We start from the raw sequence: 26,661 nt of genomic DNA, 5'->3' as shown, positions 1-26,661 counted from the left end.
ATAAACAGCACTCGGATTTTTTAAGGAGTAAGAAGAATTTTCTCAAAAGAGAAAAATGAACACCCAAGACATTATTTACCAGACAGGAAGGGTATATGTAATATGGAAAGTATTTTAAGCTGTCAGACAATGTACAGTACAAGTCTATGAAAGTAGTGAAATATAAGTATGACATTGCAAAGAATGCACATACTCAAGTAAAGTCCCTCGAATTGTACTTAAGTAGCCTGCATTACATGAGAGTACTTATATTGCTCTTGTTTCAACCATGGTTTCAACCATGGTTGAAACAAAGTGATCCATTCACATGCTGAACCGACCAAAGTTGGTATTCCTACATTTCCCAGACTGCAGTGCGTCACCCCGAACCCCGCCCTTTCCTCTGCCAAACTTTGGTTGTGTCGACTTTCTGTTTTGCGCTGTGACTGCAGAGATTTGATGGTCTCAGCTATGCGAGTTGGTGCAGACCAGACACAACCTCGCCCTGCACCACCACTGGCTCTTCTAATCTTCCTCATCATCTTCAAAACAGGAAACAGTTCATGTGTTTGTTTCGCCGTCCTTTTCCAGGGAGAAAGATGTCCGTTGGCTTCTCCGGGCCAGAGCCAGTTTAGGAAGATCTCCAGGAAAACGCTAACGCTTTTTGTCGTGCTCGGGTTGTCATTCGGAGACAACTGTCATCTCCGGGCACCATTTGTTTACCCGCAGAGCTGTATGGCTGTGAATCGGGGCAGTGGGCTGTTTCCGTGGAGTTAAAGGCGATGCGTGTTGTGCCAGGCCAAGGCGGGGACGGACTGGAGATGCCATCTGGCTAGCAGCGCTAACGGTGTCTGGACCACGGCTAGGTCGCAAAACGCACAATATTTAGCACATTAGTCGGCAACACGTGACTGTGTTTATTTTTTATTTTTAAGACACTTATTTGTCTGAAGTCAGTCAGACAGTTGGTGTTAACCAAGAAAGATGCCACATAGCCATTACTTTGTTCGCTAACCGATTAAACGCAACTGAAGACGTCAAGCTAGTGCTAGTCGGCTTCAACATCATAACAACTAAAGACACATGCACAGCGTAATTCACGGACACAAACACTGCAGGGTTGAATGTCCAGCACTAATACACTAATGTTAAACTGACTACAAGTGAAGTATTGCACAGCCTAGCAGGTGTATGGACACGCGTCATGTTTACTTAAAGGGGAGATAACTGCACAGACTTTTGAGCATCTCAACTGATTTGGTTGTTTGGCACCTGCTAACCGTGTACATCACAACAAGGGGAAGACAGCCGCTCTATCTGTTCACCATGGAGGGAAATGTGCAACAACAGAAAACCACTCCTTTAGCTCGGGAACTAACAAGGACATTTAACAGCTACAACAAACACACCATACAGCTGAAGAAGAACCTGAAGGAGACCAATGCCTTCTTCCGGGAAATCAGGCAAAATTACAGCAATGCTTGTGCATCGACCATGAGCTCGGAATCAGCTTCTTTTGAGGCAGGTAGGTTTCAAAACATGCAGCAACACCTGAACATGTGTAACCATGTTAAAAGCAGCATATGGTAAACTTCTGCATCACAAAGAAAGAGCTAATACGTTTCTACTGCCAAATCGATTTCTCCATCAACAAGTAGACTGGAAAATGCGTTAATTGGGGTTAGGGAAAACTAAAGAGATTAAACCCCCTCTGAAAAGCACGAGTAGACTAAGTGCACCAAATATGCAGGACTCTCTGCACTCATTGGCTGGCTGAGAGCTTGGTTGGCTGGTTAGGTTTTTACTTTAGGCTGTGAACACATTTGTATCATATTTCAGGCACCTTTCAAATGATCATACCCCACCCCTCTTTTTATTTTGTTTCACACTTCTCCATTACAACCACCCAGATGAGTGGTTTTAAACATGTTTCAAATCTCCCTGTATCACATTATGAGTGAGCTGTATTGATCATATGATAAAGATACTTTCTTCTATGAAACATTGATAACATCCAATGTGTCACATCTGCAGGAGTAGCTATGTCAGTCAGAGCTGGTGTACTGTACACCGAGAAAGTCAACATACATTTTCTCAGTGTTGAATGAACTAAGCTGAAGATTAGATATTATTGACAGAGAAATGCTGCGTTTCATAAGAAAAACCAAACGCATGTCTTTACCTGCCAAACTAGAGTAATCTTGCAAATGAATTTGGACACAAAGGGGCAACATATGATGTTAAAGGATCATTCAATAGTTCTTCATCTGATATTTTGGTTTTGGTGTGTAGAGGTCATGCTGTCACACTTTAATGCATCGTGTGCTAGATTGAATTGACAATACATTCACATATCTGTTAGAAAGAAATGCACTTTTATATGAAAGACTTGTTGGCCATGTCTACTCTTTGTTATATAACTGTTTAGACTGTGACTCAGCATTGCTGGGGATTAGTTGTGATGCCCTCTGTAAGAAGGTTCAATCAGTTCCTCTGTGTGCACTAAACATGTAAAGGCTAGATCAGAAAACAATAGCCCCAAGGACATTAAAAAAAAATTCTAAATAGAATCTTTTATTGATATTGTAAGTCATCATCAGATACAAAATAAAAAGTGTCATTTTACACCCTATTTACGACTTGAAATTTGACCAAATCCAAAAAAAGCTCACTTACTAGTAGACAGGGTTGCTTAAGGTTACTGAGGAGTAAGGTAAGGCATCAATGATCAGGCAACCAATCAATTAGTCGTAGATAATCGATTTATCAGTCAAGTAACTGTTACATATTGTATACCCCGTTTATCTAGGCCCTTTTTTGTTTTATGTATATATGTCACACTGGGACTGCGGGAAACGGTATCTCGAGATTTCTGTATGTAGACATTTTGACAATAAAGCTGACTTTGAGATTATCGTAGGAAACTTAACATCTTTGTGTAAAAAATTGACAAAACAAGAATTTTAAGCCAACATCTTGGAAAATTGGCATTGTCACTTTTCACCTCATTCTTACATTTTGACAACATTATCAATAGAGCAAATAATCTGCAGATAGATAAATAATGAGAAAAAGTGAGATACAGCCCTACTGAGAAAATCCTTTTCTTTTGTTCTGTCTGTTCCCCCAGGCCAGCTCAGCTGCATCTCTTTCCCCAGCCATGAGGAAGAGTTCCTGCGCAACACTGTGGGCGCTGCCCCGTACATCCTGGTACTGGGCCAGGACTGTGCCGCCCGCTACCAGCTGCTCAACTGCCTCCTGGGGGAGAGGCTGCTGCCCCTGGGCCCTGAGGCCGGACAGGCTTGTGAAGGAGTCCAGGGCACGGTCTGCAAGAGGCGGAAGCTGTGTTTCACCCACGGGAGACAGACCCGGCTCAGCCTGGCGCTGCCCGGCCAGTACGAGCTTGTTCACCAGCTGGCAGCTAACTGTGGCCGCTGGGATACCGTGCCCCGGGAAGACCTGGAGATCCATGAGGAATGTGAGGACCCGGCCCACAGGCTGGCAGAGCTGGAGATCACCCTGCATCACCCACTGCTACAGGTAGGTTTCACCTCGCTGCAGACACCCCCACTGGATCTAATGGTTGTAGTACAATGTCCTCTCAAGGGCCAGATAAAGAGCCTATAAATATGTTTACGTGGTAGTCCTACTGCTATTTCTTTGTTGGCTCTTCATGTGCTTTGACACTTAACTCAGTATGGCTAGGCAAGGCTCACTACTTTATTTTTAAAAGGGAAAGTGATTGTGTATGCCTGGATAACAACTAACCCCCTGATCCCACCGGAAGCGTCCGCGATACGCCGCGCTACGCCGCGCTACGCCGCGCTACGCCGCGCTACGCCGCGCTACGCCGCGCTACGCCGCGCTACGCCGCGCTACGCCGCGCTACGCCGCGCTACGCCGCGCTTAGGGGGTCAGTGTGGTTTATTTTTGGCATAAAGATGGACCTTTGCCCGGTGGGGAATTCAGGAAGCTCTCTAAAGGCACCTGGAGAAGCTTTGAACAGAATTGATGTGAGCAATAATAAGTTAAAGACATCATCACATGTATACAAGTTGCATACATGCTCTTTTCTTTGGTCGGAATGGACACACATCATTCATTGTATTAGGTCAGTAGAGCCTTGTATGAGCCCAGACATTACTTTCCTTTTTGTGTGGTGTTCCCTTAAAAACAGGAGAGATGATTTTTTTCCCTATCCCTGTGTCTGGCTTAAACCAGCCTTTTTGTTCAACACATAGTTAAGCTGGCAGATGACTGAGCAGAGCTGATTATTTCCTGTGTTGTTCAGTGTTTAACCCGAATCGTGCTACTGCAGAAATACATCATTCTCCAGTTGTTTTTGTCTTGTTTAGGTTTGATCGCTTCTTAGAAACAGATTCACAGGTTATTGTGCGGTAACATGGAAATAGGAAGAATCTTTGGACAGAGTGAGGCAGTCATCCTGGTATTCAGCCAGTGTGAGCTGAAAGTCACAATATCTTCAGGGAGGGAATTGAGTTAGCATGGTGTAAGGATTGTAGTAATTCCTTATCATGTGTGACACGTGGAAACTAGTCTCTAATCCTTTAGTCCAAGGCCCCTTCCTCAAGCATCACACAGCCCCAGAAAATAGGCCTAACTCTGCCTGGGGGCCGCCCGCCCTGCCCCATTACGTAATGCCATTTGTCTGGTGCGATTCACATGACCAGGTCATTTTAAAAATCCCAAACCCTTTGCTGTGATGAATTTGCCATGGTTACAACTGAAATCTAGGACACATTGTTACAAAAAACTTTACCGTGTTTTAATAACAAAATAAAAATGTTTTTAGTTAGTGTTTTGTGCGAGCTGTGCTAACAAAGACCTATTTACGACGTATTTCAATCCAACATTTCTGCTACTCAAATCAATTTATACTAATGTTGACTAACATTATTGCCATAAACAATGAATGGATCTTTAAAATGTGTATGAGACAAAAGCGCGGCAGGCAGTACGTGCCTGATTAACGTTATTGAATAACTCAATTCCTGGTGGATTCTTGACTTTATTGTATTTAATTCTTTGTTAAATGTGTGTACATTTCTTGGTAAAACCCATAGCATGGAGTTTGCATGACTAGCCTCATTCAGACTCAGACAAGCAATGTGTTGGCATTGCTTGGTTGAATAAATAAAGCTTGAACATTTTTAAAACTTCTATCATTGCTACTCAAAGATACATATCTAAAAAACAGAAGCGTGTTATAGATTAATACTTGGAACCAAAACGTCAGTGCTTGAAGCCATTTCAGACCCCTGTTGATTTTCACATGTGACTGAGATGCGTGGGGACCTGCTGTCCCTTATTTGTGTGATTTACATGGTGAAATATAATGAAATAATCTTCAACTCAAGTCAATATTTGCATATCACTTGGATAGTTGTGAACAAAGGTTTGTCATAAACCAAAGCAGTTTAAATCTACCCTTTTAGTTTTCTTCTGACTGAATCAAACAAACCTGTCTCAGTTGGAGTATACTAAGGCACAGAATCTCTCTGCTCATTGTGGTATTCACACACTCCTGCCATTATCACAGCAACCTGCTTTAGAGGCCGACTTGCTAATTATCCTTCTCTCCATCCCAGAGTCAACCCGTGCTTCCCAACTCAACATTAGCAACAAGAGGACCTAAAGGGTGCTCTGCTCTCACCTTGTTTCTAAAAAGGTTTTCAGGTCCATCTTGTCTTTTGTGCATTACTCAAGTAATGAATACAAACAAGTCTGCTTGGTTAACGAAGACCTGTTGAATTAGCAATTACCCTTAAAATATGCTAACAGAAGAAAACTGTAATTTCCTACGTGGCCATTGTGTTGAATGATTTGCTCTGTAGGGCAGGCTCAGATCGTGGCATTAATACAAACTCAACATTTTCTCAAAGTGTTCTTTTTGAAAACTGACAGCATTAAATCAATTTGAACATTGTACATGGGTTTTGAAACGAATCTTTGCAAGCTATCTTTGTTCCAGAGAGACTGCTCAGGCTCTGCTCTTGTTTCTTGGAGACAGGACTGACTGTCTCCTTTGTCTGTTTAGCTGTTGGTCATTTTGTCTCTTTTCTCTGGCTGCCTTTTCCCCGGCATTGGTCTCTCCTCTCAAGCTGAGAATATTTGTAGTCAAAGTTGTTTTTCATCAAGGGTTAAGAAAGTGTTTTTACTTGTCATGTCCCTGCCCTGCTGCAGACATTCCCAAGACCATCACAAATATTGATGTGCCATTAGGTGTTCAGAAATAGAAGGAGCATGTGATGTGTGGACATGTTTTCTTCCCTTTGCAGATGAAGATGTTTAAAACATCATTTAGTTTTAACACTTGTACACTTAATATATCTTAGGTTAAGATTTTTTTGTGTCAAGACATTAGACATTGAAAAGCTAAATCAGAGTATGTTTTTCTAGTGTTTGTAGTAGGCATGAAACAAAATGAAAAAATCATGTCATAACTGTGGTCACATTTTTTTATTAAACACATAATTGATAAATACATGTAATAGTTCAAATACAAATTAATTTGAACGACCCTTAAGTCAGAACAAAAACTCTTTCAAAGAAAAGGCTCATAACATGTTGTTGTTTAAACGTTCTGAGCAAGGAAATGCAACACATTTAGTTTTCACATTACGACTTATATCTCATCAACACATCGTAATCATTAGAACAATTGTAGAGGTCTGCGCTGCGTTCTTCGGGGCCATTTTAGTTCCTGTATTTGATCAATCTGGCTATTTGTTCCTTTCTTTATTGTGGCTACGAACTACAAAGCTTTTAACAAGTAACATTTCATATTTTTGTGTGGTTTGTCCTCAGGAAGCAAAGGTCATGGTGGTGCCTTGCCCGAGTGTCCAGCCTATAGAAGAGGTGCTGGAAGACTTCACCCGGGGAGTGGTCCCCATCATACTTTATGCCATCAACCAGGACTCTCTAAGCACAGAGCAGGTGGCAGAGCTCTGGAAGGTCAAAGAGTTGCTCTCCTTCCCCATTTGTTTTGTCCGTATCCCTGACATTATCCCAGCAGCCTCCCCAGAGCCCGGCCGCCGTGGGGAGAAAGAGAAGGAGAGGGAGAAGAGCGCCCTCCATAAGCAGCTGCTCTCCCTCGGCCTCCTCTGTGGCCCGACGGCAAACTGCCCCTGTGGGGCCCCTACACAGACACCCGCCCCTGGTGCCAAGCCCCAGAGCGTACTGGGTGAGGCTTTCGAAAGGCTCCATCGGTTACTGGTGCCTTTTGCTCGCCTGGTGCTTCAGAACCAGCAGGTGGAGGCTGCCAACCTGCTTAATGGAGTCCACTGTCGCTGTCTAGATCTTTTCATCAACCAGGTCAGAGGATAGTGCTGTTCATCTGTATGTCTGTTGTGCTGCATTCTCATGAACTGATTTGACCTGGTATGCCCATAATAAATCACCATCAGACCTTATCGTTTCTGCTCCCCTCCTCTGCAGGCCTTTGACATGCAGAGGGACCTGCAGATTACACCCCGCAGGCTGGAGTACACCCGTGAGAAAGAGGGTGAACTTTTCACCTCCCTTATGGCCATCGCTAACCGTAAACAAGAAGAGATGAAGGAGATGATTGTGGAAACGCTGGGCAGCATGAAAGAGCAGCTGCTGGAGGACGCTGCCAACCTGGAGTTTACAGGTGAACGCCCTGGATACACACTACAAGTCAGACAGGGTTCCTCTTCTGTTGTTTTGTCGTGTTATATAAGAAGATAATATGTTAATAAGTGGTGGATCGCACAAGTAGATCGATGTTAAAGTAGCAGTAATGTACTGCTGTGGATGAGGGCAGCAAAAACAGTTTTAGCCAATTAAAAGAAAGGTCCACCATGAGAACTCATTGTGACTCTGATGTTTACATTGTTAATAGATAGAAAATGTCAACTACAGTACAACACAATTGTGCTTCACAAAAACCCTCGTGATTAGGTGCAAAAGAAAACAAATGAAACCAATGGAATAAAACAATTACAATATAATAAGACAGGTACAAAATACAAAAAGAAGAGTTGCAGTGTAAGAAGTGAATACTTATTAGGGGTCGATTATCTTGGCCGATATTCGGCATTTGACCGATTATCGGTATCGGCCTTTTTTGATCAAATTGCCGATAAAACTTTGGCTCTGATGCGGCCGTTTCTCTGGCTGCAGTCACCACTCTGTGTACACGAGCAATGTCCCGCCCACAGCACTATCTGATATGTGAAGCTCATTAGCTAGCCAACATGTATCTAGCAAATGTTTAGCAAAATATTAGAAGTGAGGCTACTAGACTAACGTTAGGTCTACTGTAATAGCCTCACTTTTAATAGTTTGTAAAACATTAGCTAGCACTAGTGTTTTGCAGTTGCTAGCAGCTTATTGGGATTTTATGCTAGATAGACAGATATAATAAATTAAGCATTATTGTTAGTTAAGCATGTCAGCCTGCAGCCCCACTTCTTGTCTCTCTCTAACTCATTGCAGATGGCTGCACTAAAGAAAAGAGCACAGAGAGGAAACCAGCTGTAAGATGTTTAAAAGTTCATTAAACATAATATATGCTTAAATGCATTTCAAAGAAGTTGTGTTGAGTTGTGTTGGAGTTTGTGTTGTTCTACATTTTGACACCAAGATTTTCTGATTTTACTGCAAATGTATATCGGTTCCAAATATCGGTTATCGGTCTCCTTGATTGCTAATAATCGGTATCGGCCTTGAAAAAGCCATATCGGTCGATCCCTAATACTTATTATACGACAGGAAAGCCAAACAGAAAAGTCTTCATCCTTGATTCAAAAGAAGTCAGAGACAGAGATTCTGCCACTGTCTGTGTTTAAGTAGATGTCATGATACAACTTGATAAGATCAGTCTCAGTTCCGTTGTGTGTTCAAGAGACCTGACTGGAAGGCATCAAGACAGGAGTTTAGTGCAGAGAAGTTGCTATGTTTTAGACAAACATCGCTTTTGAATTAATTTCCTTAAAAAAGTGATGTTGATGTGGGCTCTTAATCGTTCATTAGTGATGTGCCATGTTTGTAGATGTTCTTTTTTTAAGAGTTGCCTATCGAGGGAAGATCGTGTTTACAATTTGTAGAAGATATGAGATCATGCAATTTAAAATATTTTTGAAAAAGCCTGCAGGAGGAGGCTTTCAGATACTGTATAATGACCTCTTTATGGTTAATTGGAAAAAATGGTGTCATGGTATTTAAATTGATCCTGAAGTGCACACAGGTTCAACACACATCCGCATCTAACATTGAAGCACTGACAGTGTGTCTGATTTTCTGAAGGACATTGTGTTGTAGTTATTCTTCAGGATTTCCCTCTGCTTGTTTGTCACGAATACCACATCTGACCTTCTTCTTTTAACTGCAGACATCATTGTAACAACCAATGGAGAGCCCTTTACGTCAAAGGAGATCAAATCTTGCATCCACCAGATCCAGGAGCTGATAGTGGTTCGCTTGAATCAGGCCGTGGCCAATAAGCTGATCAGCTCTGTGGACTATCTGAGGGAGAGCTTCGTAGGAACTCTGGAGCGATGTCTCAACAGTCTGGAGAAGTCACACATGGACACTTCTGTCCACAATATCACTTCCAATCACCTCAAGCAGGTGGGCACATCTTTGAAAAAATTGTGTCACAGTATTTAAAGTGCACACAGGTACAACACACATCCGTATCTATCATGAAGCACTGACAGCATGTCAAATGTTCGGAATGTCAGTGAATAAGGAGGTCATTGTGTTGCAGGCCCTGTTGGATAGTGTCTCTGTGTGTTTGTAGAAAAGCAAACCAAAACAAAGGTTTCAATATGCTATGTCAACTCCACTTGGCTTCAGTTCCACCTGCCTCCATAGACTACATGAACTGATAGCTTATGCCATGGCATTGGCTGCATATTTATCCACTCTTTTCATCTGCCACAGTTATTGAATGCTGCCTATCATGTGGAGATCACCTTCACTTCAGGATCCTCTGTCACCAGACTCTTCTGGGATCAAATCAAACAGGTCAGTGTCCAATACATTCAGCTATAAGAGTTTTCGCTGCATGGAGACCTCTGATGAAGTGTTCCTACTGTGTGTCTTGCTTCCAGATAATCCACAGGATAACGTTTGTGAATCCACCGGCCATCAATCCAGAGTGGAAGCGTAAAGTCGCCCAGGACGCCATAGAAAGTCTCAGTGCTGCCAAATTGGCCAAAAGCATCTGCTCCCAGTTCAGAACGCGCCTCAACAGCTCCCATGAAGCCTTCGCAGCATCATTGCGCCAGGTGAGCCTTCCTTTTTCTTCATTTCTCTCTCTCAATGGCTGCAGCACTTTGCTCTGTATCATTGACACCAGGCAGTCACTTTCACCGAGCATATTCTTTAAGGAAAGTGTCATAACTAACACAGTAGACCCAAAGCATACCTTTTTTGAGTCGTTTACCTGCATTATTCCCACATTTTCTAACAATTTTCCAAACTAGAAAAATCCACAATTGTATTCAAAGGGATTGGTCCCCTTCCCTATGGTCGCCTGTTTTGGTGACGTGTCTTTAGAGCATTCATCAGTGTTCTGGTTCTCTGCCAGAAGCTGCCAGAAATTAAAAAGAAAAACGACCTGCGCAAAGGTTAGCGACGATTAACATTGATTTAACAAAAATATATATACTATACATATATTGCTGATAATATTGATGATGATGATGATGTTGTTGATGATGATGATGGCGGCTAGTTTGGATAAAGCATTAGCAGATTAGCATTAGCTGTCGAGAGCTGTTGTCTCTTCTCAGCCAGCGAATGTGTAAAACTGTAAATGATTTGAAATAGAGGGACATTAATCACATGACTACAATAAGTGTGTGACCTCGCTGTTGATTCACATGAATGGTTTTAAAGCCTTTGCACCTTTGAGAGCCCTGGTATGATTTCTTTCATTTTCAAAATACTTTTATTATTAAATTGTATCAACAATTCTGTTATATATCTAATAAAATCTTCGGACAGCTCTTATTGTCTCAGGCCGCACACAGCTCGGTGTTCAGCCGTTGTTTCCCCTCCACTTGAATGCATTTCCTTTTAAGCCTCAATGTGAAAATAGCTGTGACCCTCCATGAAGTATCTTGCAGATCAGTTGCAGTCAAATTGCTCTGATGCTATTTATCACATGACAGACAGTGTGGTTCACATCACTGGATTTATTTCCACGCTGGCCAATTCTTCATTTCTAAAAGAATATAGAAATAATTTATTGTAGCATTCACTTGGGGAAGAGCTGACAAAGAGAACTGCACAACAAGCCTCCTTTGATCACTCCATTAGAGGAGGAGGGGAGGGTGATGATGTGTGGGTTTCAGGTTTTTTAAGGACAGAAGTATGCACATTTCAGTTTTTTAATTGACAGTGATTGTGTGCAGGAACAATATTTCAACTTAATTAAATATGATTATATTTCTGTTATAATAGAGTTGTAATTAGAGCCAGCAAAGGTGGAGGTGAGATGAAAACTTTGAGTGTGTTGGTATGCAATTTAACCCTTTCCTTGCGTTAGGTCATACCCCCCTTCCAATGCTATTTTCGGTCAAAATTGGCCGGTGTGTTTTGCACAGTGATATCTCTGGAACCCCTTATCCAATTTTGATGGTTGACATCTCATTTGAACAGTCAAAGCAAGTAGAATCAAGGGGTGACAGACACAATGACACCAGGGGTGAATGTCATATTATTTTTGGCAGTAAGTTCAAAGATAGTGCTTATTTTACATTACTGTATATCATGAAAATGCTTTCCATGTAGGCTGTGTTTACTGGAGATGGAAATGCTTTAGTTAGTGTTGTAGCTGAGATTCTTCCCGTTCCAATGATGTATGGGATGTATTGATTTGATACAAGCAAGCCAGTGTTTCATGTCATGGTCCGGACCCACCGGTGGGCCCATCAAGTTCAGCATTCACTGTGATGAATATAAAATAAGGCACTGATAATATTTTCCTCAATGAACATTTATTGAAAGAGAAATACACCATAACAGAACGTGTGTGTGCTCACGTGTGTTCACGCACATGATTGGCAATGCAAAATTGTGGAATGTCACCTCAGGCTCCTCTCCCTCAGGGGCCTCTATTTCAGGGGCCTCTATTTCAGGGGCCTCTCCTTCAGGGGCCTCTTCCTGGTCTGTTGTAGGCTCATAGTCTGGAACACCATTTCTGAGACATCTTCCTCTATCTCCTCTTCATCTGGTTCAATCTCCTCTTCATCTGGTTAAAAAATGTGTCCAGAGCCCCTCGCGCAGAAAATAGCCTAATTGTTCGCCTGCTCATTGTGTCAATGAGTGAAATGTGAGCAAGGCACAAATATAACTGCTTGAGAGCCAGTAATGGAGGCGCATTTAGCGCGAGAAAGTGAGAGGTTTGTGTTTCTCGAGGGGCACAGAGCTCGCACCTGTGAGAAGGTATGATACATTGTATCATACTGCGCGAGAAAAAGGGAGAAGTTCCTGTAACATGTGTGTGTTTATAGATGTTTTCCATCTGCAGGATGAACATAATACACTCATACCCATTCATTTTCTATGGCGGTCAAATCTGACCGAAAACGTCAAGGGTGTTTCACTGTTGAATAAATCACTCAAAATGCAATGCAAGTGGTGATCATCAAGTGTATATGTTCAGAGGCCTAGTGTGGAGGATAACATAAGGTATTGAGGCAATCGGATGAAAAACACAATATGTATGATTAAAATAAAAGTCATTCGGTCACTTTTGACCCGAAACGCAAGAGAAGGGTTAAATGGAGAAGGTGTTAGGAATTTTAAATACAAAGTGTGAAGCAGGGATTAATATCAAAGGAAAACAAAGCCTTCCTGGTCCTAAGAATGTAAGAGCAGGGTCCTTTTTATCCTGAAAATAATACATAACAAGGCACTTATTCTTATCTCCCGAGTTGCAATGTGATGTTAATTACATAATACTTAAGTGAAGTATGTTTGATTTAGTGGAGACGGACCCCTCTAGGTCAAATTCCCAGGCCCAGTTTTTACCCCTCTGTTTTTCTGCCCTGCCTGCTACCGTACGTTAAAGATTCTGGGTTCAAGTCTTATTTATTGCAAAGCACTTCACAGCCGCCTGTCTGCAAACTGTTTGCACCGCATAGGAACCAACACAACATGCAAATGTGAGAGTGACTTTTCATTACTTGAATAATAGATGAATACATAAATGGAGAACGAAGTTCTAAACAGTTCCTCTTTATATTGTGTTTCTATTATTACCTATCTTGCATGTCAATATCTGAAAAGTTGTGGAGGAACATGGAAACTGCTGTTTCAGCATGTTTTGAGATACAGCCGGCGGCAGCCACTGGCTGGAGAAAGCTGTGTATTATATTGCTTTCACAGAAATGTACGTTACAATCTTCAACTGAAGTTGTAAACTTAGCCCAGTCTGACACTATGTCCTCTGACTCCCTGGACACTTAACCTCAGCCTTTCTCTCTTCTTGCACTGGAGCTCTTGACATTGTTGCTCCCCTGAAACTCATGCGCCCCAGAGCAAAATCTGAACCCTGGCTCAATGACGCCACTTGTGCTGCCAGGCGTGAGTGCCGGCAGGCTGAGCGCAGGTGGAAGAAGGACAAGCTTCATGTAACTCATGACATTTTAAAAGAGAGTTGGAGAAAGTGCATCAGAGCATTGTAAAGGCTGAAAAGATGAGTTATTTTTGTGACGGCCCCAGAGCCTGTGTGCAAGGTGTGTTGCAGGTCTTACGGTGGGGTGGAGCTGAAGAGTTCAATCAGCGCGATCGCGGACACCTGGCCGGCGCTGAGGTGCTATTAAGCCCAGCTGCCCGGAGTCACGGGGGCTGACTTTCTCCAAGCCGGCCGCATGAGGAGTAACACGGCGATCCTCTCCCCTCGTCCATCTATTTTGTGCATTATATTTAACAGCCGCAATAAATGTGCCGTGGCTTTTGGAAACTCGTGTACGTTTTGTTATCTTTCCGTTGTGGCCTACGAGCCGGTCATAACAACTGGGGGCTCGTCTATCGTCAGTATGAACCGCGAGTTGGTTGGGTTGTTTTGGCGTTAGCTGTACCTAAATTAGCCTGAGTTTTTTTTGAGGAGATTCCCTCTGAGGACAGTGACGTATGTGGCCTTATATGGTGTTGTGTATGCACTCTACGGGTGCCTAGGCGTTATTTTGGAACGCGTATGGTCCCGGGTTTGTGGGATTTGATGAGATGTGTTTTTGTCCGATAGCGGTGATCTGTTCTCTTAAATATTCGCTGAAACATAGGAGGTAGTGGTCTCGCCTGTGTGTACAATACCTGTAGGAGTGTTTCCCCTGGTAGGTTCAAGAGGCGTTTCCCCTTTGGGTTTCGTTTGGGGGGGCTTTGATAGTGTTGAGGTACGGCGGTTAGAGCTTCACTTTCCCTTTTCCCTAAACTTGCTCGGGAGCACTTCCGTGGGTCAGGGGGGTTGCCGGTTACCTGGTCGCCTCTCTCGGTCCAGCGGGCTTTAAGTGCATAAGTACCCACCGCTACACCTCATGAAGACTAGGGGGGGAGTTACCTAGTAAGTTTGTGGTTAGGAAGTCAGCTAGCGGGGCTGCTCATTCCTACTGTGTGCACAGGTGGGCTAAGAAATTGCATTTCCTCTGTATAAAATAGCTATTATTGGAAATATGGAGGATGTTGTGGGGGCGTTTGTGGCTGCACCTTTTGAAGGTTTCTTGGATCAGTGCACCAAGGATCAATTGGTGAACATAGCTCAGTATTATGGGTTTGAAGTTGGCGATAAGAGTGAAAGAGTCGGTGAAAGCGAATTTGAGGGCTTGTTTGTTGAAAAGTAAAGTGTTTGATACTCCTGTCCCCGGGCGCACAAAAGAAATGGCGGGTCAAAGTGCGGTTTTGAGTTTCGAGCAACAGAAGGAGTTACTCAGATTACGCTTAGAGTTGGAGACGGAAAAGGAGTTGGCCGTGGAGAAGATGCGACAGGGCATTGAGCTGGAAAGAGCGGTGTCCTTGGAGAAATTGAGGCAGGAAACTGAGCAGGCTAAGTTGGAGTTTCAGAGGGAGAAACTGGAATTAATTAGAGAGGGCAAAGTAGCGGCTGATGTCCTGTTTCCTGATTATTCAGCTAGTCAAAGCGGGGCCCCAGGGAGGTCAGTGGATGACTTAAATGATTTGAAGTTGGTTCCCAGGTTTAATGAGAAGGATCCGGATTTTTTTTTTCAATGTTTGAACGTCTCACAGGTGTAAGGGGGTGGTCTGAGGCCACTCGCGTGTTATTGTTACAGTGTGTGTTAACCGGGAGGGCTCAGGAGGCTTATTCATCTTCAAGTGGCAGTGACTATTTGCGCTATGATTTAGTTAAATCTGCCGTTCTCAGGGCTTACGAGCTGGTGCCTGAAGCTTATCGTCAGCGGTTTAGGAATTGGAAGAGAGGTGATAAATCTCACCTTGAGTTTGCTCGGGATATTTCCACCCATTTCGATCGCTGGTGTGCGGCAACTGGCGTTGATTCTCACGGGGCGTTTAGGGATCTCGTTATTTTGGAGCAATTCAAAAATTCTGTACCGGAGCACATTGCGGTGTATATCAGTGAGCACGCAGACAGGACAGCTGCTGAAGCTGCTGCGTTAGCAGATGACTATGTTTTGACACACGTTGGTGGAGGTGCTGCCATACAAGGCAGTCATGGTGGAAATTCCTTGGGTGTGGGAGCGTGGTCTGGTCGTCCAGTGAGACCTGCTGGGCAGGACAGTGGGTATGTACGTGGTGCACGTGAGCCTGACAATGTGTGTCATTACTGTCATGAGCGAGGACACTGGAGAAAAGACTGCAATGCATTTAGGGCTAAAGCTGAGCAGGAAGGGACTAGTGGTAGTCCCAGGCCAGCAATGTTCGTGGCACCTGTCGCTGAGCAGGTGACTGGGTGTTTAGACGGTGAGTTGAAACCACAGGGGTCTAGCCCAGAACTACAATCTTATTTGCCTTTCATGACTGAAGGTTTTGTTTCTCTGGTGGGAACCGATGAGAAGGTGCGGGTAAAAATATTACGAGACACGGGATCATTTGATTCGTTCATTTTGGCATCTGCCTTACCATTTTCAGAGGACACATACATGGGGTTGTTCATTCCGACACTTGGAATCGGATTAAATGTTCTTCGGGTGCCTCTCCATAGAATGATGCTGTGTTCGGATCTGTTTCAGGGTGAAGTAGCGGTTGGCGTGCGGCCCGCTCTGTCCATAAATGGGGTCACGATGATACTGGGTAACAACATTGCAGGTAGTCGTGTGTGGGCTGATGGGGCACCTCCAGCGATTAGGGCGCCAGTGCCCCTGGTTAGTATTAAGCCAGACAAGAGCGAAGCTGAGTACCCTGACGTGTTTAAGGCATGCGCTGTGACACGGGGAATGAAACGTGGGCAGGCAGAGGTCAGGAGCACAGCTGAAATCGATGAGGCCTCACCGCAGCATGGGGTGACGTGGCTCGAGATTCCCTGGTCGGTTTCTCACGCTGAGCTGGTGGAGGAACAGCGTCTCTGGAGGGTCTAAGGGAGATTGTTCTTCATGGTGGTGAGGTGAGAGGTCATGCTCAGAGGTATTCGCTTCAGGAGAGTGTCGCGTATTTTGCTGGCGAACCGGTTTACCAGGTCGGGGTGTCTTCCAGGTTCCGGAGCATGGCGGGAAAGAAAAAAAAGAAAGAAAAATGTAACTCGTTATAGTTAGTTGTGGGCGCCATGTTCTTTGTGGGGTGTTTGTGTGTAGGTACCAGGGTTCCGATGGGGACCCTGATTTTATGGGGGGGGCTGTGGCGGCCCCAGAGCCTGTGTGCAAGGTGTGTTGCAGGTCTTACGGTGGGGTGGAGCTGAAGAGGCCAATCAGCGCGATCTCGGACACCTGGCCGGCGCCGAGGTGCTATTAAGCCCAGCTGCCCGGAGTCACGGGGGCTGACTTTCTCCAAGCCGGCCGCATGAGGAGTAACACGGCGATCCTCTCCCCTCGTCCATCTATTTTGTGCTTTATATTTAACAGCCGCAATAAATGTGCCGTGGCTTTTGGAAACTCGTGTACGTTTTGTTATCTTTCCGTTGTGGCCTACGAGCCAGTCATAACATTTTACTGATATTATTTCACGTAATTTAAACAAACCTTGTGTTCTTTTTAAAACCATTGATGCTATGTTAAACTCTCCTTTATCCACTTGTATTGAAGCTTCAACTGAGGTGTGTGAAAAAGCTATTTTATAGACAAGATCTCCACTATTAGAGCCTGTATTTCACCACCCTCTTTTGACCCCTCCATTGACATCACATGCACTGCTGTCTTCCAGCAGTTTGGACCTGTGTCGTTCAGTGACATTGTTGCTAAATTAAAACCCACAGACAAGTCCCTCCTCGACTTTTTAAAGAGATATGGGACACTATTGGATCTAATGTCCATACAATTATAAATAGCAGCCTAGAGTCCGGTTCTGTGCCAGTTTATTTTAAACAAGTGGTTGTGGCACCTCTGATCAAAAAACCTAATCTGGACATTTCTGTCTTCTCTATTACAGACCCACCTCGAAGCTTCCTTTTATTTAAAAAATATTGGAGAAAACCGTACTCTTACAGCTGCAGTCTTTTATACATGCACACGATATTTTTGATATTTTTCAGTCCGGTTTTAAAGCGCTTCACAGTACTGAGTCTGCCCTTCTAAGAGTATTCAATGACCTCCTGGTCACTACAGACTCTGATGACTCTGCCATTCTTATGCTCTTAGACCTCACAGCTGCCTTCGATAGGATTGACTACTCCATCCTTATCTCTCGTCTAGAGTACTGTGTGGGTATCAGGGGCACTGCCTTTGAGTGGTTCAGGTCCTATTTGTCCCAGAGATTCTTCTCTGTTAGGCCTGGTGACTTTACATCGTCTTCTGCCCCCCTATCCTGCGGAGTTCCCCAAGGTTCTATTTTGGGGCCCATTTTATTTCCTTATACCTTTTCCCCCTTGGACTTTTTTTAAGAAAACATGGCATCTCTTACCACCTTTATGCGGACAACTCCCAAATATATCCACCCCTAAAAACAAACACCAGCTCTCTGATGCCCCTGGTTGACTGTCTTAATGACATAAAGGCCTGGATGGCGCTAACATTTTAAAATATAAATGAGAGCAAAACGGAGGTCATTGTGTTTGGACCAAATGGTGATGTCCCTTCCATAGACCTGGGTTCCCTGCAAAACCCGTATGCAAAACCCATGGTCACTAAAAAAAGATAAACTCTGTGGTTGAGTCCAGTTTTTATCACTTGAGGCTCCTGTCCAAAATTAAACCGGTTTTATCCTTTTTAGACTTTGAGCGTGTAATTCATGCCTTTTGTTTCGACTCGTTTAGATTATTGTAATGCACTTTATGCCGGCCTAAATCAGACTTCGCTGGCCCGCCTGCAGCTTGTACAAAACGTTACACCAATTCTGGCTCCCCTCCACTGGCTTCCTGTCCATTTTAGAGTTCATTTTAAGATTCTATTGTTTGTTTTTAAATCGCTCAATGGTGTGGCTCCTCAGTACATCTCCGGCCTCCTACAGGTGTACACCCCCTCTGGGGCTTTGAGGTTGGCAGATCAGCTGCGGCTGGTAGTCCCTAAAGCCAAGAAAAAGACCGGTAGCGGTAGCCCCCAGGCTCTGGAACGACCTGCCCCCCCATGTCAAATTGTCGCCCACTCTTCAAACTTTTAAGTCCGGCCAAAAGACCCACAGCTTTTCCCTCGCTTTCGAGTCAGTCTGAGCTATGCTCTACCGATTTGTATGCTTTTATTGTCTGTCCATAGCCTTTACATGCCTTGTATTTATTCTTATGTGTGCCTTTGATCTATTCTTGTAATATTATATTTTGTTGTAATGATATCTTCGTTGTGAAGCACTTTGGCAAACCCTCTGTTTTTAGAAATAAAGTGGATTGGATTGAAGGCAGTGCTACAGTCGTGTGGCTCATCGCTACAGTATTGTTATTTATTCATCTCCCGTTGTGGCTATGATTTGGATTGTGATCTTTTGTATTTGCTTTTTGTTGCAAACTTATTTTTTATGCATTTCATCTGATAATTCTAAAATAACAGAATGTATTGTGGTTCTGTTGTTGTGTAATGCTGCTAGTTCAGCTGTGTAGCTTATTAGCCTGCGAGCATTGAATGTCGTTCCTGTTGGAGAATTATTTTCATAGCACCTGAGTTAAAAATATCTAGTGCCTCAAAGCTCCCTAAAATGCATTTTCTGGCACTGCCGCAGATTTCATGAGGTCGTTAAAAGTAATTAGATTTATTTACCACAACATGCACGTACAGTAGGGAGCCCAAATATTACAGACTGCTTAGTGTAATCTATCCATTTCATCCGGCTCTGAGTAAGGCACATTAAGGGCTGCTTCAACAGTTTCTGTTAAATGAAACGAGTCATTTAGCAGCTTGTTTTAATGCTAACCACGGGATGTTATGTCATGTGTTGGTGTTTGTAGCTGGAGGAAGGACACACAGGGCGTCTGGAGCGCACCGAGGACCTGTGGCTGCGAGTGAGGAAGGACCACGCCCCCCGGCTGGCCCGCCTGTCTCTGGAGAGCCGCTCCCTCAGGGATGTGCTGCTGCACGGTGAGTCACCACCGAGCCCTCCCTCTGTTCATTCATACAGTGAAACTCACAGAGCTGACGTACCTCCCTGAACAACTTTTCAATACTGTAAAGTCATTTGGGTCTACCACCTTTTCGTCCCGTAACCCACAGGAGCTTTTAAGAAATGTAAAAAGGCCGTCTTACTGCGTCCAACCTCGGCAGCGATGGAGCGTTGCGAGAGGCCTTGCTTGTGCAGCTCCTCCTTCACAAGACAGAAAGTATTTTGTCACCAGGAGGTCATGACAGTGTGAATACCTGAATGAAAATGACATAAAAGCCAGGTTTTTGCACTGATTTTGAATTTTTAAGCTAATGGTATTAAACCTTTGATCGGCTGATGAACAGCCTGTTTGAGTTTAAATGCAGTTTTCAATAAATTGCCTACTCTCTTTATGTGATCTGTTGCCCCTGTTTTTTTGTTTTTTAAGAATTTTGAAGCTCTACTAACAACCTGGATAAGATCCACCAGTGAGAAATACAAATTCTTGTAATTTTTCCCCCAGTTTTAAGATTTTGTTAGGGAGTGCATTATATTATACAAATTGTTCATTTAAAAATGTTTTAGAACATTACAACAAAGATTTCTCTTAGTTTACTTTAAAGTATTAAACTCATATTTACTGAGACATTTTTATTCAGATGAAAATAAAACAGTCTTCTAGTGTCTAAAGTTTGCACATCATTCTGCACAGTGAAGCTCAAACATCCAAATTAAGTAACCATAAGCAAACAGATTTCTGACTGAACTCAGTGTGAGAACAACACATCTAGAGACAATACGTCTCTAGATACAATACTTAATTACATTAAGGTTAATACATTCAATCATCATCTCACCCAGCTAATAAAGAATCCAAACTTGTTTTCTGACAGGCAAGCCTAAGCTGGGCCGAGAGTTGGGCCGCGGTCAGTATGGCGTGGTGTACCTGTGTGACAGCTGGGGCGGACACTACCCGTGTGCCCTGAAGTCTGTGGTCCCGCCTGATGATAAACACTGGAACGACCTGGCTCTGGAGTTTCACTACACGAGGTGAGTTGGTTAGAAACGTTATTCTTCACAGTGTGGAAAGATGTCTTTGGCTACAAATGTTACAAAGGTGTGTGCAAATTCTGCATACTGAATACATGCATCATTAAGTGAGTGTAAAACATCACACACACGGACAGACGGACACAGCTGCTTTGTTGTTATATCAGCAGCAAACCTGTTTCACGTAGAGATATTTCAGAGGTTTTCTTCACATCAAACCTTAATTACAAAAACGGAATAGTCATCACAGCTGTCAGTGCATTATACTGACCGGCAGGAGGTGAGGATTGAACATTTTAAATGACTCTGTGTCTGAGCAGCTCCATTTATTAAAAGTTTGGACATTGAACATGACAGTTGCACTGCTTGCTGTGAAGGCCAAACTCCTCCCAGTGCATTTAAAAAAAACTGTTTTCAGTGTGGAAGCCTTGAGGCTCTGCTGTGCTCACATCAGTTGTTGAACGTGTCTAATTAATATTCGTCTGCTCCAACTGCCATAAAACTGAGGAATGCATGACGAGTGAAAAAAAGCTGCCTTAATGTGGACAAACAAGACTTGCATGAGTTTCCTGTGACTTCAAGATAACAAAGTGATTCTTTAAGGATCATATGGCTGAAATATTGTCTTTCTTTCCTTTGGATGTGTGTTTCTTCAGGTCCCTGCCGAAGCACGAGCGGCTGGTGGACCTGCACGGCTCGGTGATCGATCACACCTACGGGGGGGGGTCCAGCATCGCCGTGCTGCTCATCATGGAGCGGCTGCACAGAGACCTCTACACAGGCCTCAAGGTGACTTAGAGGAATATTATTGGATTGGACATTTTAAAGCTGATTCTTACCAGTTTGATGTTGAAGTTTGAAGTATCCATGTTGGTTTTTTATATTTTTGTCCAAAAAATACAATAAATCAAATTACAATAATGCCTTTGTCCACACTACACAATAAATATTTATGCATACATAGACTGATCATAAGCATCTTTGAACATTAGGAAAAGCGCTATAGAAATCCCATTTATTATTATTATTATTATTATTAATAATCAAAACTCAATTTTGATGCCAATGGTTAATGTTGTGGTACATTTAGATTTTCTTGTATAATTGAGGGTGCTGATAAATCAAAAAGATAATGCGTTCTCCCATATTGATGCTTAAATGGAGATCTGTGCAAATATTTTCCTCCGGCACGAAAGAGCATGGGAATATTTTGGATGTCAATTTATTCAATTTTTATTTCATGTTCAACAAACATGAGAAAAATAATTTATAATAACAAAAAGAAGCAAAATAACCAAAATCTTTCAAGGTATAAATATAGAAAAATAAATACTCAAATAGTTTCCTTCATGTTCAAAAGGAGCAAGAAAAATTAATTTGTTCATGAAATAAAAGTTCAGTTCATCAGCATCCGTGATGTAAATCCGTTCTGGGTGTAAAACGGCTTTAAGTCTAAGTCTTCTCCTTTCTGTGCCCATGTCTCCTAGGCTGGTCTATCACTGAAGGAGAGGCTTCTCATCGCTCTGGACGTGGTGGAGGGGATCCGCTTCCTGCATGGTCAGGGCCTCTTGCACAGAGACATAAAGCTAAAGAACGTTCTGGTAAGTTCAGAGCAGCTAAAAACTCAGCAAACCTTTTTTAGTCTGTGACTTCTGAGGGTTTTTGTGTGTTTCTAGTATAAGCTTTATTATAACACCTCGGTGGCTTCATGGACGAACAATACACAGACATAACAAGCCCTCTTTTTTGATGTCATTTCAATTCCAGTTGGACAAACAAAATCGTGCAAAGATAACGGACCTGGGCTTCTGTAAACCAGAGGCCATGATGTCCGGCAGCATCGTAGGAACGCCCATCCACATGGCCCCGGAGCTTTTTACAGGTACGATTACGGAGCAGTCACATGACCTATACCAGTGTCTCCAGGAAGTGTCTGACTGAGATTTGTTATCTTATTTCAAAATGGTACCAAATTGTGCAGGAAAGTTATTTATTAGTCTTTTTAAGGTTCCTCTGCTTGTGATTCTTCCCCTGACAGGAAAGTACGATAACTCTGTTGATGTTTACGCCTTCGGGATCCTCTTCTGGTACCTCTGCACTGGTTCAGTCAAACTCCCAGAATCCTTTGAGAAATGCTCCAGCAAGGACCAGCTCTGGAATAACGTTAAAAAAGGTAAACGTTGCTTTCACACCGGCAGTTTGGTGTGTTGTTCCCTGATCAATAAAAGTAAAATGGTTTGATTTGTGTTCGCTCTGACTTTTAACAATCCTACCAAGAACATGGTGTTACACAAACAGGAACACACTGATTGGATAGTTTTGGTGTTGTTATCTGGCGATGTGTTAATAATACGGATCCATGCGGAGCAAACATCTTCCGGTGACACTTTGATGTTTGTAATGCATGTGGTGTCACAGTTTCACGAGGAAACAGCTGATTTTGAGCATTAGTCGACCCATGATGTCATGAATAGTGACAAAGTGGCAGAAACAAAACGTAAAGAGGCTTCTCATGCAATAATAAAACAAGATGACTTTAAAATCACTTTGTGGCTTATTGTTTAAGGAAGCAGTGCCCATCGCAATGCCAGTCAAAACAAACCGAGGAGATGTGCAATATTGTAGATTTTTAACATGAGCTGTTTTATTTTAGCTAATATAAATGGTTAAATATTTAATATATGTTGGCATCTACAGTCGTGGCAAGAGACTCTCTTGACCACTTTTTAACTGGATTTTTGTTTCATTTCTTCATGAAGTTACTTTTACAATTGAGTTTATAAAGGCTTGAAAGATGGAAATATATTCTGTGCTTGAATTGAGCTTTTAAAGAGCTGTAGGAGCGGCTGCATTGTTCCTGTTTTCACTCTGTCCCGCCCCCCCAGGAGCCAGACCCGAGCGGCTGCCCACCTTCGACGAGGAGTGCTGGCTGCTGATGGAGGCCTGTTGGAACGGGGACCCCCTGCAGAGGCCCCTGCTCGGTATTGTGGAGCCCAGCCTGCAAAGCATCATGTTCCGGCTCTGCAACTGCGGCTCTGAACAGAAACGAAGCAGCCGAAAGGACTCAAACTGAAAACACTCTGGACAAACTAACACGTGTGTGACAGGGACGCGGATCAGGAGTGTTTTCTTGTATTTATAAAGAACGGAGATGAACAGGTGACCAATGAATAATGTTTGAGCTGTCCTCCTTTGTCGGATTTACACTATTTATGAGGATTTGATACAGACAAGACGTTTGAAAATATGTGTGTTTTATTGTTTGTGCTTTGTGTATTTGTATACAAACTCTACTTCATGCTTTTGTCGTAGCCGCCATGCTAATTGGTTATATAATTGTTCCTAGATGCAAATTGTTTTTAAAGTAGTCCATTCCCAGTGTTATAACAAAATATAAATATATAAAAGATTAATTTTAGATTGTATTTAAACTGAACATTTCTGCATCTATACAAAAAAACTTTTTTAATAAAATGATCTGTTACAACATGATTGTGTCACTCCGCTGTCTTCAGTCAATAATATCATGATCTTTTCTGAGGAAAGAAAGTAACAGTATTCCTTTAAATCAGGGGTGGGGAACCTCCGGCCTCCGGGCCGTATACGGCCCGCGAGACAATTTGTTACGGCCCTCGAGGTAATTTATAAACACACGCAAAAAATAAAAAAATGAAAGAAATCTAGACCGCAAACAAATTTAACAAGCGAGTGCCTGTTTTTCCTGGCCACGGTCAGGGTCCTTGAACACAACACGAGCCTAACGTGTCATCACGTGGTATATGTCTCGACTGACAGGGGTGCAGTTCTGACTGAGAGCACCAGGAACGCCACTCCAGCACTTCAGAAATTGCAGTACCATACCAAGCGGCAAACTCTGGGGAAGAGCCGGGAAGCCAATACGGAAGTGCCACACACTGCAGTTCATATATTGGCCGATAGGCGATGGCTGCAGAAAGGAGCAATTTCCATAGACCCCCATGTTAAAATGCCCAATTTTACAGCAGAAAAAAACATGTTTCTACCCCTGGCTCCATACATTTTATTATCGATATAGTTAGATTCCACCTTCATGATTATGGATCTGTGAGTGAATTGTTTTCTAACGCGACCCTTTTATTTATATTAGGTCTTAAAGTTTGTGCATCAATTAGGGCGTGGTCACATTGAGTGACGGCTCTGTCAAGTGCCTGCCGCTGTTAGCTTCTTGTCTCTCTGCTAGCAGCTCCGTGAAGCTAGCTACAGGGACTCTGCCTGCTCAGCTCATCCAGGAAACACAACTTGTAGCCGGCCGTGGTTCTTTGTTCTTCATGCTTATATATCGGACTATTGTGACTCGCTCTGCGGTTAAAACAGACGGTGCATGAATGCGGTAAATAAAATTCGAGTCCTTTATTTATGTGTTAATGATTTTAATCAGCTACGTAATGAATGGTAAGGCTTTGGTTAGCATGTAAGCTAGTGGTAGCTACATCGGTGCTAACGATTGTAATCGTAGCCTCCAAGTTAAAATCATAGACTGTATATATAAAGGTTAAAACGAAATAGACAAGTGTTAAGTGGGATAATACTGTTGAACAAACGGCTTCTGTTTGAGGTTGATAAAATAAGGTTACATCCTTGTAATTTAGAGATATTTTATTATGTAGGTAGAACTGTATGCATCTAAGGTTAATTTAAATTGGCTATGCTCAAGTATGTAGACAAGCTAATGTCGTGTATGTGAAATCAACCTCACAATAAGATGTGTGTATATTACAATTATTAATGTCATATTTCAAGATGATTACTTAGATATTACAATATGGTTGATTGAGCTGGAGTTCATTATCGAGCTTACACGTTAACGTCATAGTCATCTGAAGAACGAACCCAAACCTTATTGTTTTTATTAATTGCATTACCAAATGGGTATCAAATAAACAGTAAGCATTGGTAACACAACTTCCAAAGTTACAGTAAAATAAAAAGGACCCTGACTCGGACAATACACTATCCAACATGTTCAACAGAAGAGAATCAGTCATATTGTTTGTACACATGGTACTTTACATACATATATATATCTGTTTGTTTAAGGTGTCCAGGTGATGCAGACAGGCTGGACCAGAGAGTGAGAGACAGAACTGGACTCCTCACAGCAGTGAACTTCAGCTCAGGTACAAAGACTCTTTTGTCATACTGTACAAAGAATCAAGAAAGATATTGGTTTAAATGAATGAAGTATTGACTTGAATACACTGATATACATTCCAATACACAATACTAAATACCAGATCACCTACACATCAGTTAAGTTGAGGGTTTATTCCATGCAAAAAGTTACATTTTAGATATTTAGCAATATGACTTTGTCAGCTTTCTAATTTAATGTATTGAAGGCAAAGATATTTAACACAGTGAGAACTGCTACTATTTATCTCTCAATATTGTCTGTAAAAACGTGGTAAAAGTTATTCTTTCAGTGAGACAACAGAGCAAGCTTCTACAGTTGCACTACGTTTTGTAACAGTTAAATATTATTTTGATAATAACATATTTCAATGTTGATGAATTTCATACTGTTCATTCATAATCTGATTGCTCACTGTTAAAAAAACCATTACAATTACAAAATAATTATATCTACAGCCCCTAAACACACAAACACAACGCTTTCATAAATAACACACTTGTTCTGCAATAATATGTGTTATGTTTCCTGTCATTTTTGTTAGGAAAGGACATGCCTGAAAGACACGACATGTTCTCCTTCTCTGAGGGTCAAGAGGAACATTAAAAGCTGATGTTATGAGACACTCCATCAGCTGATTATTTCTATTTGCCTCACTTTATGAGCTTTACATTGCTTGTGCCTTGTACCGCAGAGTTTGCAACATCACAAATAAATGGGGCCAATCTTCAGTCAGATGTGAATGTGTAATCTAACATTTTCAGTAAGAATAATGGACGAAAGGAGTGCAAATACAAATACAATTTATTGAAAAGTTAATCAAATGTTGTAAATAAAAA

General features: G+C 42.5%; 1 protein-coding gene across 1 annotated transcript; it reads left to right on the top strand.

Moving 5' to 3' along the window:
• The first annotated feature begins 377 nt into the window (after nt 1-377).
• On the top strand, nt 378-24,144 carry dstyk (dual serine/threonine and tyrosine protein kinase). Its single transcript, XM_034083170.2, has 14 exons — nt 378-1,504; nt 3,110-3,519; nt 6,808-7,314; nt 7,438-7,633; nt 9,356-9,594; nt 9,910-9,993; nt 10,080-10,256; nt 19,472-19,601; nt 20,496-20,652; nt 21,309-21,441; nt 22,140-22,253; nt 22,420-22,534; nt 22,691-22,825; nt 23,538-24,144. Exons 1-14 carry the CDS (start codon nt 1,306-1,308, stop codon nt 23,723-23,725), a joined length of 2,784 nt encoding a protein of 927 aa, XP_033939061.1. The 5' UTR covers nt 378-1,305; the 3' UTR covers nt 23,726-24,144.
• Nucleotides 24,145-26,661: the final 2,517 nt, after the last annotated feature.

Source organism: Pseudochaenichthys georgianus, chromosome 5, assembly GCF_902827115.2.
Source record: "Pseudochaenichthys georgianus chromosome 5, fPseGeo1.2, whole genome shotgun sequence".
NCBI lineage: Eukaryota > Metazoa > Chordata > Actinopteri > Perciformes > Channichthyidae > Pseudochaenichthys > Pseudochaenichthys georgianus.
Note: the sequence above shows the minus strand (reverse complement) of the source record. Positions and strands in the feature narration are given on the sequence as shown.

What these genes read in the sequence shown, in the direction of transcription:
- dstyk (XM_034083170.2), top strand. Translation starts at nt 1,306, where the DNA reads ATGGAGGGAAATGTGCAACAACAGAAAACCACTCCTTTAGCTCGGGAA. An exon ending in CTTCCAATCACCTCAAGCAG is followed by an intron (nt 9,595 to 9,909) that starts GTGGGCACATCT and finishes CATCTGCCACAG; the next exon opens with TTATTGAATGCTGCCTATCA. An exon ending in CTGGAGTTTCACTACACGAG is followed by an intron (nt 20,653 to 21,308) that starts GTGAGTTGGTTA and finishes GTGTTTCTTCAG; the next exon opens with GTCCCTGCCGAAGCACGAGC.